Source organism: Tinamus guttatus, unplaced genomic scaffold, assembly GCF_059628265.1.
Source record: "Tinamus guttatus ecotype Peru unplaced genomic scaffold, ASM5962826v1 Tinamus_guttatus_pri_ptg000472l, whole genome shotgun sequence".
Lineage (NCBI taxonomy): Eukaryota > Metazoa > Chordata > Aves > Tinamiformes > Tinamidae > Tinamus > Tinamus guttatus.
This window is the reverse complement of record NW_028289006.1, coordinates 3,292,620-3,314,185: the sequence shown is the minus strand read 5'-3', so window position 1 is coordinate 3,314,185 and position 21,566 is coordinate 3,292,620. Positions and strand designations below refer to the sequence as shown.

General features: G+C 38.5%; 1 protein-coding gene across 2 annotated transcripts in view; it reads left to right on the top strand.

Moving 5' to 3' along the window:
* NR1H4 (nuclear receptor subfamily 1 group H member 4) overlaps positions 1–21,566 on the top strand; it is a 34,847-nt gene that overhangs the window by 2,834 nt on the left and 10,447 nt on the right. Inside the window, exons 2-8 of one of the 2 annotated variants that reach the window (XM_088532879.1) lie at positions 1,915–2,052; positions 8,537–8,902; positions 14,084–14,224; positions 17,662–17,795; positions 18,314–18,412; positions 19,023–19,122; positions 20,893–21,039. In XM_088532879.1, coding sequence (XP_088389005.1) covers positions 1,968–2,052; positions 8,537–8,902; positions 14,084–14,224; positions 17,662–17,795; positions 18,314–18,412; positions 19,023–19,122; positions 20,893–21,039 — 1,072 coding nt within the window. In that variant the 5' untranslated portion in view covers positions 1,915–1,967. Of the gene's footprint in view, positions 1–1,914; positions 2,053–8,536; positions 8,903–14,083; positions 14,237–17,661; positions 17,796–18,313; positions 18,413–19,022; positions 19,123–20,892; positions 21,040–21,566 lie in introns of both variants that reach the window. The other variant, XM_088532878.1, reaches the window with a different exon arrangement.

The following is a 21,566-nucleotide window of genomic DNA, read 5'->3' as shown; positions in this document are numbered from 1 at the left end:
AATGTTCTAGCATGCTGAGCAATATTAAAGAGTGGTGTTATTTAATAACATAATAAAAATTGAATAGACTCAGAACATGAAAGAGGTTTATAGACAGTTCAAAGAGAGTGTAAAAATACAAATACAATATTAGAGTTTTAAAATGCAGCTTTCTTTCTGTTTATTGACAGCACAAGCTAGACAGACACATAAGATATGTACTTTAAAAGCAAAGAAACTATCCATTGAAAGTGTGACTGTGTAACAAAACATTTTGGAATGAAGATTTGGAACATTTAAGGGGCTTTAGTATACACTGTAGTGAGATCCAAAATTTCATAAGAAGATAAGTTCTAGGTGCTGCATGTGCATACAAAGATTCACTATCTCAAGGCTGATGTGTTGTGTTGTTGAGATGAAGAAACATGTCAAGAAATAGTTTTGGTGGGATGTGATCTTCAAGTTCAGCTGCAGGAAGAGTTAGTCCTCCAAGAGTGAACTCCTGAGGGCCGCAGTAAAACTGCTGAAGTGCTGTCACATGAAGCGAGGGTGCATATGACTTCTCTTAATAAAAAGGAGAGCAATAAAATCCAGAAAACCCTTCAGGTACCTCTTAAGATGCCTCATTTTGGAAATTCTTACTTCCCATTATGAAAGTCCTCCACACTGTCCTGTTGTCTTCTCCCACTGCAGGCCCTTAAAATGGGTGGTAAGAGAAGCCCTCTCACTAGGGACTGCCATTGGGAGGCTCCTGGGAAAATTGGCTTTCAGCTCGCATCTCCTCTGGGCAATTTGTGTGGGCAGCCCTTCTCGAGGACTTTGATTTGAGAGTAGATACCTTCCCCTCAGAAATACCAAGGTTAGATAGTAAAATGTTTGGAAGTAGACATGGGCCTGCTGGGTTGATTGTCAATGCCTGTCCCATGATACATAGAGGTTTTGCTGTTGCAAAACTGTGTTTCCATGTGAGCTTTGAGACTATTTGTTTACATGTTACTTGCCACCAGAACCTCATCTGGTCTATGACACAAACAACTTTTGACATTTCTGAGTAAACTGTTTAAATTATCTGTGGGTAGACATTTAAAATGCACCCCTCTAATTAGAAGGCCTCTGTTTATGTTAAAAAAGAACTTAATGAATCATTATAGCCAAGTCTGACTATATTTAAACCATGTGATTGCTGCTCTCATAAACTACTTTCCAGTCTGCTCAGTGCGGGGACTTCCTGCTGCACGCGCGTTTTTGTTGGGTATCTCCACTTTTGCTAGAGGAACATGCTGAGCCCTCACTGAGTCCTCCTAGGGAGGTGACAGCATCTGTCTCCAAGGGCACCAGGGAAGTTTGCTAGTGAGGAGCACGAGCATCTCCCTGTGCAAAGCCAAGCGTGAGCGTTGTACGTCTGCTCGAGACCATTACGGGAGCCGGGGTGGACTAGTCTAGCATTTACAGGAAGCCTTTGCTTGCTGTTTCTGCTACCATTTATCTCGGCCAATAATTACTGAAAGCAAGATAAAGAGCCAGTCCCAGGAGATTAAACTCAAGTTTCCTGGCTTTGGAAGTCTTCTAAATTAACCATAAACTTGCACTTTTTTTTTTTTTTTTTTTGCTGAATGCAAACAACAAAATGATGAAAGAGTGATGAAAAAAAAATAATGCAAACAACCGGTATTCTGTGGAAGGTGGTGGGAGGGACTGGGCAATGTGCCCTCAGCAGGTCATACCAGTGCTTCGCTCGGTGCATATCTGAATAAGGTTGAGCAAAAAATGCCATGGTTTTAAATGAACAGCATGAGAATCACATATGAAATGTATCGCAGCAAGGAAAAATAAGCAAAGTATATGAAGCATTTTATTTAAAGACTGATTTAGATGTTGTAACTTTAATGAGATATTATCTCATCTTAAATATCCTTTTTGCTTTATATCTTTCAGAATCTCCTTTCAACTTTTCTTGATTATCACTTTACTGTGGCATTGGGGACTAAATGGGATCTGAAATGAATTTAATAGGACATTCCCAGTTAGCTGCTGCTGATGGATTTTCTCTTGCAGAAGCTCCTCATTTATTTGGTAAGTCACCAAATTAAGTTAGAATGGCAGATCATCCTTTGCCCAGAAACCTAGAAGAAAATGCACTGAAATTCCAGTTCAGGTGCATGTGGGTATCATGTGCCAGTGTGAAATCATTCAGCAAAGACAGACCTTTGTGGTCTTCATGTGAGTCCTTTAAGCCAAACTGAGGAGATATTATTTTCAGTTCACTTCTAATAAAGATATAGTATAACTTATGTACATTGCTTTATTACACAGATGCGTGAAAATCATTTCAATGACACTAAAATTTATCTTATTCAGACCATTAAAAGCTTTTAACTTCAGTGTACAAGAAAACTTATAATGTAGGCTGCAAAATTTTTACTCTCTGTTGTAGTACTTTGTTAGGGCTAAACATGGTCTTGTTAATGAATGAAGAATCCTTGATCAATACTTTATGGAGCTGCTTTCTGTTATATCTGCTGCTCAGAAATAGGAGAATAACACACTTTTAGCCTGTCTTCTGGTAGCTGTGGGGGTCCTGCCAAGTAGCACAATATGTTGAGGGCCTTGCACATGCCACAGACCCCCATGAGAAGTTACAGCATTTCAGAAGTTTCCCTTGCAAGTAAGAGCAGAATTCTGCCTTTTTGAAGGATGCAAAATCTGAAAACATTTCATCTGTCTGATGCAAGAAGAGAGGCTATGACATGCAGAAACATCTCACCTGCTGCAAGGAGTTTCTACAAGTTTACTGACACAGGAGGGCTATTTTGAGTTGCCCTGATGCCCCAAGCTCCAGCCAAAACCAGTGCTATAGCAGCCGTGTATAAAGTGCTAGTGCTGAAACAGTGCCACTAATGATATGCAAAAGCCTATGTGCTACTGTGTTGTTGCTTATCCTCCAGCCCAATTTGTTGTTCTGTGGTGAAATACTTTTTTAGTAAATGCAACATTCTGCAAATGTTAAATTATATGTAAATCACTACAGTTTAAAACACGTCCTTACTACCTTCCAGGGCATAATATACATAGAAGGGGATGGTATTCAGTTTTATGATGCTGAACTTTATATTCAGTCATCCCTTTAAAAGTCTGGATTAAATTTCTTAAGACTTGTGGTGAAAGGATTTTCCCTCTGATGTCTACTTTGGCAATTTTTTTTTTGTTGTTTTGGTGTTTTTTTTTAAGGGTCATGATCAGCTAATGTCAAAAGACAAGGATGTGTGCTAAGTTAAAATACTTTTCCCTATACTAAAATCTCACTCAGGAACAGTCAGGTCTTCAGAAGAAGGATTGTGTCTCCCATTACAGGTGTTCAGAGCTCTGCGCAATGGAGATTCAATTCCAGTTGAGATTTCTGTAATAGAAAGAAAAAATGTATTAAGGAGTGGAATTAGTGTCCTATTAGGAAGGAAACTTTGCATCCCTACTATGTTTCAGTTCACATGGCTTCTAATTGCTTTATGTGGTCCTGTTCTGTGGATGTCACTCAATTTTACAGATTAAAGCAAACAAATAATACAAAACTGAGTTGACAGAGAAAATATCTTATAGTTAAGATGTGACTCCATCTTTTTGAGTTTCCTTTATGAATCATTTTTGCCTTGTAATTTTATTTAAGTTAGCTATTCGCTTTTTTTTCTTTGACATTGAGTTCTCACAGGCTACACACCCAAGGAAACAGGAATAAATCCTCTCTCTTAAAATACTTTTAAGAATATAGATTTCTCATATGACTTCTCGCATTTTACAGCTCTGATGTAATACAGGTGAGGAACAGGTGCCTTACAAGCATGACTTACACAAAACAGTGTCCTTTTTCAAGGGTACATACTTGCATTCTGCTAAAAAGAAAAAAACCTTTTCTCCCTCAGTCTATCCAGAGGGTTTCTTGGACCTTTGAAAATAAATCCAAGTGCATCTCAGCACATTAGCACTGGGTCCAGGTCTTTGCAAAGCAGAGCTGTCAATCATGACTTGCTTATGCTGTGAGGCTCCTCACCATGGCAGTCGCAGGCCACTTGTACTTGCTGGTCTCAACATTTCTAGTTGTCGCAGGTTCCAGAACACTTCATAGAAAAAAAAAAAAAAAGATTTTCTATCTTTCAGTAGCTGGCAATGGTGCATTGTATTACATATGTCTAGGGTAAAGTATCTTTTCCTGCCTTTGTAACTGGCAATTTTTTAAGTGGCTATTTCACTACTGTAGTTATGAGTCCCTGAAAAGAGAGGTTCAAAATGGAAATAATAGGAGTCCTCGCTTCTACCTTTTCCTGGAAAAGTCTGTCTCTTTTTCTAACATCGTTAACCAGGAGACAGAGAAACATCCCAGATCTCCTCATAGAAGGGGTCAGAAACCTATGGGAACTCCATAGCTTAATTCACAGGAGCCATGATTTTATTCTGTGGATGTGTCCAAGCTGACAGCTGTAGACTGACCAGAGCTACTCCATTTTTCTCCAAACTGTCTGGATGCAAACTGTGCTGCTGAGCTGCATTAACAAAGGCCACACTGAAGCTGATGAGCCTTGCTCTAAGACTTGGAAATTCAGCTGAGACAAAGTGCTGCCCTAGCAAGACCTGGTAGTAGTGTAGTAAATGTGTAGTAACACATTTCTAGAAAGCTGGGTTTTTTTAGGGCCGGTACTTCTGTGCGAGATACCCATTTTCTGAATTCTTTCAATGGTTATCACTTGCCTTTTTTTTTTTTTTTTTTTTTTTACAAAAGATTGAAGTAGCTTTTGGACACTCCTTGCATTTTATTATCTTCTCCACATTTTAAAAATGGACTGCAATTGTACTTATTTGCATGGCATCTGAAATATAAACGATATTAGATGCACTGCCATTTATGTGATGAGTGAGTAATGGTCTGTTATAAAATAGCACTATTCTATATTTGTGCTGAAAGGACCTTGTATAGGAGTTATTTATATGCAAACATGTCCTTATTGTACATATCTCCATTTGAAAAGAAAGTTTTGGGGGAATTAACACTTTTAATAGCTCCCCTGAAATATACACAGAAAAGCTGCTTTGGAATGGACAAACAAAAATGAAATGTAGCCAAAACAGAAAAAAAATGTAGTAAATTTTGTCTTTAATCTTGGACAATGGAAAAAAGATGAAATGACACTGCAGATTGTTGTAGGACTAGAACAGTGTCCAAGGTGATTGGAAAAGGCTGACTCCTCCAGGTAGCCTGCATTTGTTTTGGTTATTTTTTTCATGTTGTCTCTTTATTTGTTTGTTTTAGAAGTAGAATCAAGTGTCCAAATCGATTAAACATATCAAAAGATATGTTAACTAACTATCTGTCTCCAGCAACACCTGGCAGATGATGCAGCATCTGGCTTTATGCCTGCAGAGAGGATAAAGAGGCCAGGAGCAGACCCCCAGATCAAAAGGAAACAAAGCAACACAAATTAAAACAGAAATTTGTATGTATATATAATAATTACAGATAAAGCCAAAATAAGCAGAGTGCGGATCCCTGAGAAAAATCTTAAAAAATGGAAAAAGGAAAAGGATGGGGCTATGAGGACAAAGGCTGCACCACAGTGCAAGGCAAACCCCAAATGCATTTGTGCAATCCTTCTTACTAGTAGGGTAATATGTGGGACTTGACTTTAGGGACCAATCCCCAAAAGGTAGCAAAGACAACACTACAAGAGATTTGGCTCTCTGCTCTAGCCCATATTGTCCTCTAACACTATCTCAATGGGTTTTGCACCTTCAAACACCTCAGTTACCTTCAGAACCACCCCGATTCAACACCCCAAGCTCTGTTTCATGGTATCCCAGGACCACCGTGGTGGTGAGAAACACAGCCCCTCACATTACTTCACACACTTGGAGCTGAAATAAATGTATACAAAACATCAGTGTCCAAGAAACACGGGGATGCTATGTAAGGCCCAGAGTAAAATCAGCACTGGATACTATATAATGTGGATGTGTCCAGTCTTTTCTAGAGATAGAGCTACTCCCACACAGAGGCAAATCAATCCTCTCCACTTGGCCCGGGGCAAGGAGATCTCTCTGGCTCTCTTCTATGTAGCCTTACAGATGGGTCAAAAAAGGCCTGAACAATCCAGTCTTTTTCAGAAACACAAAACAAGTGTTTTTGGGCTTATGAAGCATCTGTTATGACAGTCAGCTGCTCCTGGTAATATGGAAAAGTTAACCTATTGCACCGAATAGCCTCAAGTGAGTAAATCTTTACTGATGAAATTTTTATAGCAGATAAACTGTAATAGTTACAGAATTATAGTATCTGGGCTGCTTGGAAGCACCCACTTGAGTGGTAACCAAATTTTATACAGGTAGATTTGCTGTGGGAGTTGGCATTGCTATGCTTTCAGACATTTACAGATATACTTCTCCGTAGTAAAGTTAATCAGTAAACTATATAACCTCTGGCCTGTGTCACTCCTTTGCTAGTCTTAAAGAAAGCTCTCACTGTAAAGAAATCAACAGGATATGGGTTAAGGCAGACCTAAGAAGTTTTTTTTGATACGTAGTATTTAAAGTGAGGGAGAAGAGAAAGAGAGGGAAAAGAGGTCTGGATATCTTAAAGACAGTATTTTTCTTCAAGAAATGGTCAGGCGGAAGACTGCCTAAGGTAGGATATTGCCATTTCTTGTTTAGAATTGTTTGTGATCTGGTGAATTCTTCTTTGAAACAGCAGGATGCTAGACCTTGTTTAATCCAACTGAAAATAATTTGTTCGAAATTAAACCAGGATTTCATTAATGGTTCCAATATGGTTTCTAAATTACTTAATCCTGAATTATGTTCTTATTTCTTTAAATTCCTTCATGAACATCCTATTAGGGGAGTCAGGGCTTCATATTTTAATGCGGCTTAGTATTTTCCCCTGTGATTACCTGAAACAATAACTTTAATTTTAAAACATATTATCATAGTAATTTCTGTAATATTCAAATAAAGCATGTTATTCTTGAACCTTGAATTGAGGCACACAGCCTCAGTATAATTCTAGAAATTGGGAACACTGCTTATGTTGTATGAGGAAAACTTTCTTTGAATTTTACAAACTACGTGAAGCATATGCCATTTTTTTTAATCCAATGCACAATATTCTGTGTAAAATTTGAGGAAACAAAAGCAAAACTCTTCAATGAGTTTCAGCTGCAAGTGGTATTTGTAAATTGTAATATTTGTAATATTTGTAAATTGTAAATATTTGTAATTGTAATATTTGTAAAATGATGCCTACATTTAAGTAAAATTTTCACTCTGATAATATTGGTAAGCTTTCCAGATTTTTATAGAAACATATGTTGCAAAACATAGCCTAAAAGGTCTATGGTTATAAGTACCATCACATTTGTGTGCACTTCAGTAGTCTTATTTTAAATATTCTAAAAGAAAAAAGTAGATAAGCTGCTAAAGCTACACAAATATTGGCGTATTGCAATGATCTTGTTTCTGTTTTTTCTTTCATTGATTTACACTATTGCAACTCTAATGATTTCTGTGGGCCAGCCCTTTCTTTACAGTAGCATGAAACCAGCACGTCTGAGACCTTTATTAATATTTGAATAAAATTATATGTACATTCCAATTATCAAGATAAGATTAGTTTTCTTTTACGATAAGGAACTATTTGGTCTAGACTCTTGTGTACTTTGTAATGCACTATTCAGAAAACCAGCGTGGTCTTAAAATGCCTCTTCTGATTTAGGATGCTTTCAGCTTTTGCTGGAAGCAAGAGTCTTCGTTAATGCACCTCAATTATGCAGTTGGACGGGGAATGCTGCTAAGACCATGTGTTACAGACCAGGTTATAGATCTTGCTATCTTACTCTCTCCCCAGTCTTTCTGTTCTCCTTTTCCTCTTTCTACTACTCTGAGTGGGGATAAGCAAGGTGAAAGAAGAGGATATGATCTTTTTTTTTTTTGTATTTAACTTTTTATAGTAAGCCTTTTTTTTTTTTTGGTTTCTTCCAGAAGTAGAATAGAGTTACTAATTATGAGGGCTTTCTAAACATACTGCAATGGACCATCTGCTAGTCACTGCTCTAGCACATGGGGCCCTGACTTCTTGTGTGGCAACTGCATTATATGCAGCTAATAGCTAAATGCAGCTATAACTAAAGAAATGGTTAAAAATAACTGTCACCACTACTCTCATTTGTTCTTCTGCCCCGACTTCCAGCTGTATGTCTTGCTGCTTCTTCTTGAGCCATTTACTATTATCAAAGATGAGTTGCAAACAATATATGATTTAGGCAAATCCACAGCACTTTGTATCGCTTCTGTAGTACAGTAAATACTAGCAATACACTATAATACTAGGTGCACAGGATCTTTCAAGGTTTGCTATGTATTGTGTGTAACTAAGATCACAGGAAATCTGAGCTCAGATAATGCAGCCTTTTTGATTAAGCCTCACTGTATTTGAGATGCACGTTTTGGGAAGTGGCAACTGTTCTCTTAACTGTGGTTTCATAGTTGTCATAGAAATTGTTTTTGCATGATTATTTCTCAGGTGTCCTTTCAGAGCCAATGAGTTCTCCAGTGCAAGAGGCAGATGTGTCACCTTACACACAGTACAGCAGTGTGCCGTTTCCCCAAGTTCAACCCCAGATTTCCTCGCCGCCTTATTACTCCAACCCGCTGGGCTTCTACCCTCCACAGCATGAGGAATGGTATTCCCCTGGGATGTACGAGCTCAGGAGAATACCCTCAGAGAACTTTTTCACGAGAGAGGCGGAGATAATGGATATCCCTGTGGCCAAAAAGCCCAGACTGGGCCACTCCACGGGACGAGTGAAAGGAGAAGAACTCTGCGTGGTCTGCGGTGACAAGGCCTCTGGGTACCACTACAACGCTCTGACTTGTGAAGGATGCAAAGGTAGGATGAAAGTGGTTAAAGAATACAATTCAGCTAATAAGCATAGCGGTTGCTGAAAGTTTGCATTTTTTTGTTTTGTTTTGTTTTTGTTTTTTCTTTCTTGGTAGATTTATCCAAATCGTCAAGCACTTTAGAGATGTCCATTGGCATCTCTCGTACACTATTCTTTATTGTCTAGTAAATACAACACGTAAGCAGCTTCTTCCATCATCTTCCTGTGAACAGAACACATCTGACCAGCCTATGGCTCTTAAGCTATGATTGAGTCTTGATTAGCTGAAGAACAGATTCCATGGTGGAGTTGTGTCTGGAGCCTGGCAGCTTGGTTGTTCTATCTTGGAGGATGCTCATCCAGATCAGTGTCTGTAGGCATCAAACCCATAGTAGTCTCTGGGAGTGCAATGCCAGGGTGCCCGGGATATCAGCTGTGTATCCAGCCCAATTTCCAAACTAGTAATTATTTCCAGAGAACCTCTTTCCCATCACTCCCAGAATATATGGTATTTGTCTCTGGGTCTGGGAAACAAAATGACCTTTCTAATTCTAGACTTCTTTGTAAGGGGTGGCCTCTATTCTTAGAGAAGGAGTTTTTCAGGAGAGAAACCATATCTCTGTGACAAAGATCTCAGAGAAATGATATCCACCAGTCTGTGTAGGGATAAGCAAGATATAGAAAATCATTGTAATTATTGGTAACATTATTGCCAGGTATTGTAGCAAAGGAGAACAAAAGGATATGCCAATAGACCAGTTATTAAACCTAAAGATGGCTCCTCTGTGGCAGGGCAGAGGAGTATTATAGAAGAATTCATTCTGCTCTGTGAATAAATATGTCATTATCATTTTTGTTCTATGGATAAGGTCTAAAGCATGGACAGTACTGAAGCTCTGAAATATAGAGATGCTCCCCTTCTGTGCGTGGAGCTCACTGTCACTGATAGTGAACTTTGAGTTAATTCTAGCTTATGCTTTACTTATCATGCAGCCACGTCTGAGGTCACAACAGATTCCAGTAATCAAATAATCTAATAGAATTTATAATTCCAATAAAAAGAATGCTTTTTTTGATGCCTGTGTGAATAGTCTCAAGTCCAAAAAAAGAGTACTAACTCATATTAATGCTATCATAATAAAGCAATTTTAATGTAAAGAGTCCAAGTGAGGGTATATTTACTTTTAAAGAAAACTATTCCTACCACGCACTAACTTGATTATTAAATGACTTACAGAATTATTTTCAGTGATTTTTCAAAGATCTTAAAATTACAAGCTATGGAATTGTAAAAAAAAAAATAATAATAATAATTAGGAGGAGGCAGGTTACAGGTGAATAATCAGACTAAAGCCAATCTTGGAGTCAAATGTAGTCAAAGGTGTTCCCTTCTCTTCTGATTCATCCTGAATAGTTCTATGCAACCACTACTTTATCACTTTTATTGGGATAAGTTTATGTTTTCACTCTGTTTTATTAATGCAAGATCAATTGCAAAGAAAAGGACCCTTGATCAAGCAGTAAAACCTGAATTATTTAAGGATAATGCATTCTATTTATACACAGCTGATTCAGTAAAAAAATGTGCTGAGAACACTAACTCCACATGACAAAGGGAAGAAGGTATTATGGTTTCTAGACCTAAGATCATTTTTGTGCGTTTGTGGAATTTTCCATATCAGTATATGTTACTCCAAGTATAGTACCTCAAATTGGACTTGGAACTTCAGCTGTGCTCTTAGTAGTGCAGTGAAAGGACTATCTCATGTGTCTCACATCCAAGTATGAGGTCAGCTTTTCTCTTCAGCAGTTAATGTGTCCATAATAATATTGAGATTCCTCCCTACAGGAATGATGCCTGCCCTCCAGTGCTCCGCTCTATTGGTACAGTGACCCTTCCGATGCCAAGGGAACAGTGATCTCAAGATCTGCACAGTACACACACCATCAATATTTTTTTACTACATTACCATCAATCAAAGAATAATTAGGAAATATTTCATCAATAATTTGCATATTAAGCAAAAGCATATTAAGGATGACATCTACTCTCTAGAACATTTGTGGTACATGAAAAAAAAATGGGGTGTGCGTGAGGTGTGCCTCATCTCTTTTACTTTCCTTTGAAAAACACTGCCTTGATCTACAATAATAGCATCACAGCAGTGGTCCATAATGTGTGAGGCAGTTCACTGGAACTGTTACAATATTGGGCAATATATTATGTTTTAAAAGCTGTTACAGTTGAGGTCATTTTTGTGACAACTTTTGCAGATAGACATCAAAGACTTTTTGGTATAACCTTAGTTTGCATAGGGATACTTTTTGAGACATCACAGAACTTCTTTGAACTCATAAATAGTATCACACTTATTCAATAAAGCCATAGAACAAGATCTGCTGAGAGGAAAGTTAGTTATGAATTCCCTCTGGCACAAAGGAGCCATTTGAGTTTTTGTAGTCTTCAAACCATTCCTGGAAACAGTTCATGTGTCTCATGCCAGACTGAGAAGACTACCTGTGAAGAGGAGGGTCCGCTTTCATCTTCTCATCCTACCCCCAGCTGTGTGCATGGGGGGAAGCAGCTCTCTAACACTGCTTGATATCCTGACAGAGTGGAGCAGGCGTTTTATTAACAAATGGGGATTTCAAGAATTTTTAAATTAAGAAATCAAATGCACTTGGACATGAGAACACCAAACAGATATCTGTGAAGCTTTAATCTGCATTTTAATAGCTGCTTTCCTTCAGCATTTGTAACTTCTGTAAGAAGAATCAGCACCAGTAACGCAGGAGCAGCTCTTCCTGTAATTAATCACATTTATGAGTAGCTAAGAGAAAAACACAAATTCAGCATTTCTAGCCCGAGTGAGCTTTTTGTAATTTGGTGAGATCAGTTAAAAGTTAGATTGTGCCAGAAATACATTCAGCATTAGGGGCAACTCCTTCACTGTTGAAACAAATGCCATCTCTGATTTTCATCCGAGTTTCTGTGAAAACATCTGGTGTTGAAGGCTACACATAAAACATTTCAGGTCATTTGAGTTCCCTTTGGAATTATTAGTAAGAAAAAGATATAAAAATTTGATTCATGCACAAAAAATTCAAAATTAAATATGGAATAGTCTGCTCAAAGAGACTATGATTCAAGAGTCACTTCAAGGTAAAACTGAAGTGAGAGTAGTGCTAAAAACAGTACTTCTTGCCAAAAAAAATACATCATTTCATTTTTAAGACAATACTTCAAGATAGAATATTTGAGTCCTGTTGGTTCTCATCTTTTTTCATCCCCATTTTTATCCTGTTTTTACATTATTGCATATTTCTGAAAGTTCATTTATTAAGGCTCTTTGCCTTTGTTCCTCCATAAAACAGGATATACACACATTGTGGACAGGGTTAGTGATAATGTCAGAAATCTGACTTAGAATGTCATAAATATTTGTGCAGAGCTTTCTACCATTTACCACTAATTAATATTTGGCATGAATTATAGGATTTAAATTTAACAAATAAAATTCATAAATGATGTAAAGCAGATGCACTTGTCCTAAACTGACACAATGAACACACAGTTTAAATCTAGGCCCTTTTCTCCCTTCTGTGATCAGTAAATTGTACTATGGGGTGTATTAATCTCCAGGTGAATGATGAATAAAAATAATGCCTAAGACTGACTGAAGATTCTAAGTAATCTGCATTTCAAAAGAGACTGATGTCAGTCAAGTCTATTTGTGTGAAAAGAAGCCATTAAAACAGACAGCACACATAAGGTTTCTAGCAGGAATTGAAGAAGATTCAGGGAAATGTCAGATTTGTTAAGACCAAAGAGTGGAATCATTTGCTGTAGCTACACACTGGTGCCTGGAAGAGATTAAGCAACTAAAAAAAAATGTATGCCAGAGTTGAGAAATTGTCATGTGACAATGGCAAAATTATCATGTCATCTGTTCTCTTCCCCAGATTCAGCAAAATAGTATCTTTGCTCAGCCCATTTTGAAAATACGTAGTCAAACCCCACAATGAGAAAAATTCAGATTCTCCTTTGAATTTGCTCCATTATTGAGTATGGCAGACTGGATGTTTTTTGGTGTCGCACTTAGCCATTGAAGTACCAGCTGGAAGACTATAGTGTTTTTATTATAAAAGCTAGCAGTAATGAAAAAGCAGAAGCTTTGTGCCTAGCTCTGGCTAATGTAAATTTACACAGAGATAGTGTCTAGTTTGAATTGCCCTATAGATCAGTGATGTGCCAGCAGAAGGTCCTCGGAGTCTATTTTAAAACTTGATCTTGGAAAGGAGAATTAAGGATCCTTGGAAGAGCCACAAGAGAAAGTTAATATCCTCTCTGATGCATGTGAAATGGTCTCTGCCCCGAAAAAGATAGTGTAGAAATACTGTGATGGCACAGTGGTTAATGCTAAAGATTTAGGTGATGACTGGCAGCAAAACCTCTGTAATGACTCTTTTATTGTATGAAATTTCATGTCTCTGTGTTATTCATTTTGCCTACTGTTGCCTTCTGAGGTGTGTTAGGCAGTGCCCAAATAGATTTTTACTGATGGAAGAAAGGTCCAGTAGATTTCTTGGATCAGTTGCCGTTTGCAGTTGTCACTGATCAATTTTGGAGCCAATCCAGGGACAACATCAGCAGAACTTCTTGTGTAGCCAAAGTTGGGGGATTGCTTAACTACTGTGCCTCACTTATCAGGTGTCCAGTGTTTGGTGAAAGAGACTAGGACATCTTGAAAACAGGGGAGGAGGTCACAGGTGCAACAGGCAGATATGTTAGAGCTTCCTTATTAAACCTGAGGTGGGCAGCACACGGAGCTTCAGAAGCTCTCAGGAGCTGAGGGGATGGTAACTGCAGTTAACTCCTCTTAGGCACTTGCATTGATCAGCCTGTACCTCAAAAGACATAAATACCTCCATATTTTTTCACTGACTATTTGTATAGCATTACCTCTACAGTTGTAGAGCTGGTGCTCAAACTACTCCTAATAGGTTCCAGATTTGGGTTTGAATTTTCCCAAGGTCCACAGCTCCATGCCTTACTTTGGAGTCATGTCTAATAAATGGGTCTACAATTTATCCTGCACAAACCCCAAGGAGATGGAGATGATCTTCAGTTTGATTGTTTTGCTACTTTGAGTGCTTTCTCTTATCTACATCATTGCTGTGTTGTGCAGGGTTCTTCAGACGGAGCATCACAAAAAATGCAGTATACAAGTGTAAAAATGGAGGCAACTGTGAGATGGACATGTACATGAGGAGAAAATGCCAGGAGTGCCGCCTACGGAAGTGCAAGCAAATGGGCATGTTGGCTGAATGTATGTATGCAGGTATTTCCATCATGTAATCCATGTGTGCAGAGAACATGTCAAATACTGTGTCTAAGTAAGTGGGCTGAGTTTGATAAGGCAGCATTCTGTGTGTGTATTGAGGGTTATAAAGGCATCCAAGGTGCTGTCTGATAAATTGAAGGCACGTTAAAGATGGTACAAAATACAACTACTGCAGTTGTCAAAACTACTGCAAAAAAAGTGAACACATATATTAACGAAAGTGTTTGGTCAATGGGCATGGATACAAAGGTTTAAGAGTTGCACAAATGGTGAAGGAAGGACTGTCTTGCCTAAGATGACAGTCCACGTGAGCAGGAGGGAAAAGCAGACAGTGGAATAAGCTGTCTCCTGTAAATGAGGAGTTTTGAGCATTTCAGAAACCAAAGAAGGAAAAGTCCTGGCTCTACCATTTCCTACTCTTTCTGAGGCGGTCCCTGCCAAATCCTTGCTAGCCAGCTCCACATTTTAGCATTCAAGCAATGCCATTTTGCAGAAAAGAGCAAGACTGCCTTTAGCAGGAAGTTCTGGAGGACTTGCCAGGCATGTGTTCCCAGACCTCACCCAGCAGTCACACCGAGTCTGCGTAGGGCTAGCCCTTTTTTATAGTCTCATTAGCTTTTCTCAGGGCCCTGTGCAGTTTCCTGCCTTGACAATAGACACATGGGTAGACCTGTCTCCCGCAATGAAGCTGATTGAACTTTAATAACTTTTCATAGTAAAGCAAATACGATATGAAGGCTGACAGCTTATCTACTTCATTGAGCTTCATGTTGGCTAACTTAGAACAGCTGTGATATTGGAGCGCAATTTTAACAGAATCAAAACTGCATTTTGGGTAAATCCATTATTTTTGCAAGCTTACTCCTGAAAACAGTCCACAAACATCTGCTCTTCTGCCTTTCATGAACAGGGCTACAAATTATTTTCTTATTGATGGCTCCAATCATTTTAGCATACACGAATGTCAAACCAATTTAGGTTCATACAGGAAATTAATCTACTTGGAATTTTTAATATACTTCTATCCCTCAATCTGATCACAAGATACTGTATTAACTGTTGGTTTTGTGAGAAACAATAAGGTCCATCAATATTGGGAATGCATGCCAGTATAATGTAATTAATCTTTCATTCTGCAAATTGGACAGGCTACAAAGATCCTGAGATATGACATATTCGCATGTAATAAGTAAATATATAAACAAATGTCACCAGTGCACAAAGAGCCACTAAGTGTCAGAGGAAAATACCAACCTGCCCTCCCGCCCCCACCATGTGGTGCTGATTCCATATTTATTGTTCCAAACTTTTGATGGTCCGGAATAGCCTGGAATAGACACACAACAGCCCGGAATAGACACACAACGGCAGAAAACAACTGATCACTGAAAAAAAATAGGTCAATGTAAATAATACCGACTGGGGACACATGAAACTTTTAAACTGGCCGATCATTTTCACAAGCCGGCGTACAGGAAATAAAAGACAGCAGTGGTGCTGCCATTTGACTCCCTCTCTGCAATGGAAACTCCGGGTGGCTCGTGTTGCTCATGACTTAAATATCAGAAGGCTCTAGGGTGCTGCAACGAGGGCGTTTTGCAAGCGACTATTTAATGGCTTTTGAGTAGGAGTGTGCTGTGTAATTGCTTTTAGTTCAAGGCAATCCGGGACAGTAAAACATGAAGCTTCTAGTACTATAGAGTATTTATTTGAGAAAAATGGCTAGGAAATAAAAAGTTACCTTGAACTTTGTTTCACTTACTCATTCTGTAGGATTGTAAGTACAAGCACTGCGGATTCTTTTTTTCTCTGAACAAGGAGGTAAGGTCTTATAAACATTTATGGCATGACTACTCAATAATCCTATTCCTGCCCTTTATACATGAACCATGGACAGATCAAAATTACTAAACATGAGTTTGAGTCATTTGCTGTGGTTTTCTTATAAACTGCAACTTTCTTGTGTGCAATTTCTAATTAGGGAAGGCCCGGGTTCTGCTGCTCTTCCCAGAAATTAATGTCAATTTAAAAGCTGTTGAAATCTAGCTACCTTTGAGGTAAAAATAAAGGCCCATCTCTCACATGAGTTTTCTAGTTAATTTAAATGGAGTCAGGATAAGATATCAAGGTACAACTACAGTAGGAGAAAACATGAAAAAAATACTCTTACTGCTTAAAGCAATAGGTAAACCATTTTTTCTCTCAGAAGGTAGTAGGCCAGTTCCTAAGGTGGTGGAAATCACTGTAAGTCCATTAACACAAGCAGAGAATTCACTGAATAGTATCGTTTGGAAAAAGAAGCTTATGATGCTGTGCAGCAGCACAAATTGCATGACTTGAAGCCAATTATTATCTCTATCATTCTTCTTTCTCTCTTTCAAGGTATTATTTGCAGGTCTTATTTTAATCATGTAAATTTCCTCTTCTTTCAATGGTTCAGGTAGGTTATTTTATATAGTGCTTAAACAGGAAATTAAAAACATTCACAACGAAATTCACTGTTTTCATGGTATCTTCCTTCACCATCATATACTCACTGAATGAGCCTCTTTTCCTGCTCTGCATTTTCAAAAGTGAAGAATGGGATGGATACTTGAAAAAAAAACCAAAAAACTAAACCAAACAAACGAACAAACAAAGTCCTGTGCTGATGGATTTATTGTTAGATTGATACTTAGCTGTTTACTTGTTCATTTGTGCTTTCTGGCTGTCTTCCGCAGGTAGTTTTGGGTACTGATTGTCCCTTGCTTTTGTTAGCAAAAGCAATTTGCTTTCTTTCTTATATGACATCTACATAAGGATGCTCCCTGGCTCAAGGTACTGAAATGTAGTCCAGAACCAAAAAAAAAAAAAAAAAAAGGAAAAAGAAAAAAATACTTTCTATTAGGGCAAGGAAAATTCCACTAAATAGTAACTGGTGCTTAACTCAGTCCTCTGATGAGCTGAAGTGCAAAATATTGAGCCTAACCAGGTTAATACATTTTCCAGGTACTTTTGCCAGCCAGAGTTGCTTCTGAGCCTCAATGGGCAGCAGTGAGTCTGTGCATATAGTGACACTGCAGTGACAATGCTCTGAAGGCTTCTTCTAAGGGGACTTTTGGTGCACAGAAGTTGCACCAGCAGCCATCCATATTGCTTAAAATTATTGTAAGCATTTCATTGCCCTTTGCCTAAGAACGGCTGCACCTCTATTAGTGCTTTAATCATTTTTGATAACAGCCTTCCACGGTCCCCACTTATGGTGCTCCGGCTCGGGTTTTGGAGCACTTGAATGGGTTTTCTCCTTTTCTTCTTAAATATAATGACACATTCAAGAAATGATGCACTGGTAAGACGGTTTGCTGCTTTAAAGGGCATATATAGGCATGCTTATGTACCTATTCAGTTGCACACTAAATCAAATTACTACCTGTGTTTTCTAGGTTTATTAACAGAAATACAATGCAAGTCAAAAAGGCTACGGAAAAACGTGAAACAGCCTCCAGATCAGACAGTCAGTGATGATAACGAAGGCCACGACATGAAACAAGTGACATCTACAACTAAAATATATAGGGTAATAAAATTCTTGTGATAGTTTGTACGGTACAAACTGTTTGAGTTAATTTGGCTTGTCCAGTTAATATGTAATTACATACTCCCTGGAGTAGTCTGAATAAGGACTCCATCTCCCAAGTTAAGAAAATACCTTGGATATAGAAGTAGTTCTAAGGTTTTTAGTTAAAACTGAGTAGAGCATCCAGAAAATAGTTTCTCTGTGATATATGTCACATACATATGGGACAGTGAGGTGTGATAAAGTGTGAGTAAGACCAGTTATTTGCCAATAATTTTCTTATTTCCAAATATAAACCACAGCAACTCATGCAGCTAGAAACATTTAATACATCTCCTCTGTAGAAATTGCTGTAGAATTCTGAGGTCTCTCATTGGTAAATAAGCCTTTTGTCTGCTTCGTTTGAAGAAAAAAAGAGGTTGGGGGAAAAAAAAGTAAATATTTTGCCTATGATCTAGCACCTCTTGTTTTTTACGTAACTGAATTTCATGATGGGCTTTTTCTTTTTGCCAGTATAGGAGAAAATAGAATTTACCCCTGAACAGCAAAACCTTCTTGATTACATTATGGATTCCTACAGTAAGCAACGAATACCACAAGAGGTGTCAAAAAAATTAGTAAGTACATTCACTGATTAATTCATTTTTGAGGTGTAGATGAACAAAAGGCTGAGAATTATATAGCAGTATTTATACTCAGCAAAAGTTGTTGTAGGAAGTAGTAGAGCAGAATATGGGTAAAGAGCTCACAGCTTAAACATGCTGAAAAGGAAGGAGAATCTTTCTCATTCAATCATAGAAGTTTCAACTTTTTAAAATTGTATAAGGAAGGAATTTGTCACGGGGAGGATGACATAACTCATAATTAACTATAGACTTTTTTTCCACAAGATGCTGAGAAGGCCAAAAATATAACTATACTCAAAAAGGAAATAGACAGATCCCCAGAGAGCAAGTCTATTGGTCAATATTACGGTGTGAATCCTTCTAGCTCAGGAATTGCATAAACCTCTGACTTATTGAGGGTAAGACGGATATTCCCGAGGGAAAGACATTATTTCTTTTATTTCTTACAACCTTTTGCAAAATACCTGGTTTTGACAACCAGTAGAAATACATTACAGAATCAGATGAACCTGTTGTCTGATCCAGCCTAGTAATTCTTATCTTTTATACTCTTAAATGTGAAAAGGCAAAGAATATTAACTTTTTTTTTTTTCCCCAACAGTTACATGAGGAATTCAGTGCTGAAGGAAATTTTCTGATCTTAACAGAAATGGCTACCAGTCATGTTCAGGTTCTTGTGGAATTCACTAAAAAATTACCAGGTACATCTATTATAGTGGAGCAAATTTTCTTACAGCAAAATGTAGCTGCCTTCAGTTGCCATTTGTTGTACAATGTTGTGTACATTTTGAGCAACATAGAAAAATGGTTTCGCCTTTGACATACATGCATTTTTCAGACTCTGTTTAAATGAAACGAGTTAAATTCTACTACTCTGAGACTTGGTGAAAGACAAAATGTTCAGGGAAGGAGTTAGGTCAATGGAGAGACTTTTTTTCCCTGTGTCACTGCAGTGCAAAATAGTGTTAACGCTAACACTTGCCAGGCCTTTCTGGACAAGCCTTTCAGTCATGACATCCACTGAATTGTGAGTCATCAAGAACTCAGTCAAGTCAGAGGCCCCAGCATCTATGCTCCTTGCATGGTGTTTTATGGAAACACACTGAAAACCACAATATATTATTATTATTATTATCTCCCAAGGGGATGAAGTAAGCTTCAAGAACAAACACTGCGTATGGTGCAGATTCCTTGTAAGACAAGTCCTACGGCATCTTCTCTGACTGCAAGCACTGCTTATAGATGCCCTCCCACTACTTAGGAGAAGCAAAGGGTCTGGAGAGCGTGTTCAAGCCCTTCAAAGGCCCAAAGCTGGTCTCCAGTGAAGCAGCACTCCGAGCTGGGACTTGTGACCCTAGGCCCTTTCTCTGCACTGAGCCATGGAGCCAACACTGAGCAGAGGACTTAGATCGAGCTTCCCTCACAGAGTCTCTTCAGCCCCCTTTTTTTAGCGGAAAGTCGCACAGTATTTTTTGAATGTATGAAAACATTATTTTGTTGGCTGTCCCATGATACTGACCCGTTCCCTGTGTGTTACGGGCTTGTTTGAAAGCATAACGCTGCAATTTAACTGTATGTTTTATGCTACTTAGAATAAAGGCTTATGGAAAATGGATGGAGTACAACTTAAGTGAACTTAAGTGAGCTTAAGTGGGTACAGCACTATCAGCTCAAAGTGCTAACAGGGATCCTTCACAGAACAGAAGAAAGAATTCAATTTGTTGAGGTGCTGCTCTGGTTGAACGTAATCACTGGCACACACATATGCCCCTGGCAGTGAGAGAGGCTATGAGCTAGATACCTGATACCTGTTTGATAAGAGGAAAAAAAAATCCTATCAGATTTCAATCCAAGTGGTCTTATCCTGAGGAAAAGACCAAAGCCTGGGGACTTCAAGTCTCCACGAGCACTGGCTACCTGGACCTTTTCAAAATCAGGAGTGATTTTGAATCAGATGATTTCAAATGGCAGCAGTGACAGGGAAGGGTCCCTGGCATGTACAGAAATCAGGCAATATCCTTCTCACCATAAGGCACTTGCAATTAAGAACCTCAACCATTCTGTGATTCTGTGTGAAATACCAGATCCTATTTGGCTCTGTGAGCTCCCACTCCCAGCACTGGCACTGCCTTTAAGTGAGACTAACAGCCTATTTTTTTCCCCAGAGTTTCTTCTGTTTCTCAGGGATTTTTTAACTAGGAGTCCCTGTATGGTGCAGAACTGTGTGACCTGGGGGCACACGTGCCCTTCTCATGCTAGGATAAACTCTGCATCCTTGGGATGGGAATAAAGAAAAAGATCAAAGTCCTGCTGTTTTGTCCACATTGAGAAAGTTTCCACAGCGCTTGTTGACCTTGATAAGACCAACATCACAATACCCATGTACCGAGCTCCTTACATGCCAAACCTCAGGGCAGAAAGTAGTGAAGATTTCTTTGCTGCCTCAGTCCTCACTCCTAATGTCTCCCCAGGCTTCCAAACCCTTGATCATGAAGATCAGATTGCTTTACTGAAGGGCTCCGCAGTCGAGGCAATGTTCCTCCGTTCCGCTGAGATCTTCAGTAGGAAGCTTCCTACTGGACATACTGACCTTTTAGAAGAAAGAATTCGCAACAGTGGTAAGTACCTTGTTTAACGAGGGAAAAAACAAACACAGCATTGCAGTGGCGTGCCAGCATTTTGGCCTTGAAAAGCTAGTAAAATTGTTTATTAGCAATGAAATCGGTTTATCTGAATGCTGTTCTTTTTGTGCTAGCTAGGACAAACCTAATGCAGCCTTCAGTCTAAAGGTCATAAGGTAAAGGTTTCTTCATAAACCGTTGCAAGTACTATGAATAACACTATATAAAAGAAACCTAGTGCGTGTCTCTAATGACAAGCATAAAAGAACAATGAAGATGAAAAGTCACCATTTCAAAATATTCAAATAAAATGTCAATACTTATGCTTGCAAATGTAAATACTATAAGAAAAAAAAAAGACTGTACAACATTACTGAAGGTGATTGAGGGGAAATACCTGTTCCTAGGATCAGTGTGGTAATATGAATCAGAGTGCATAAGGTGCATAGACCAATTATAATTGTAATAGGGGACAATTGCAATTATGGCACATTTTCAGTATGTCCTCTGGTTCTTAAGATCCC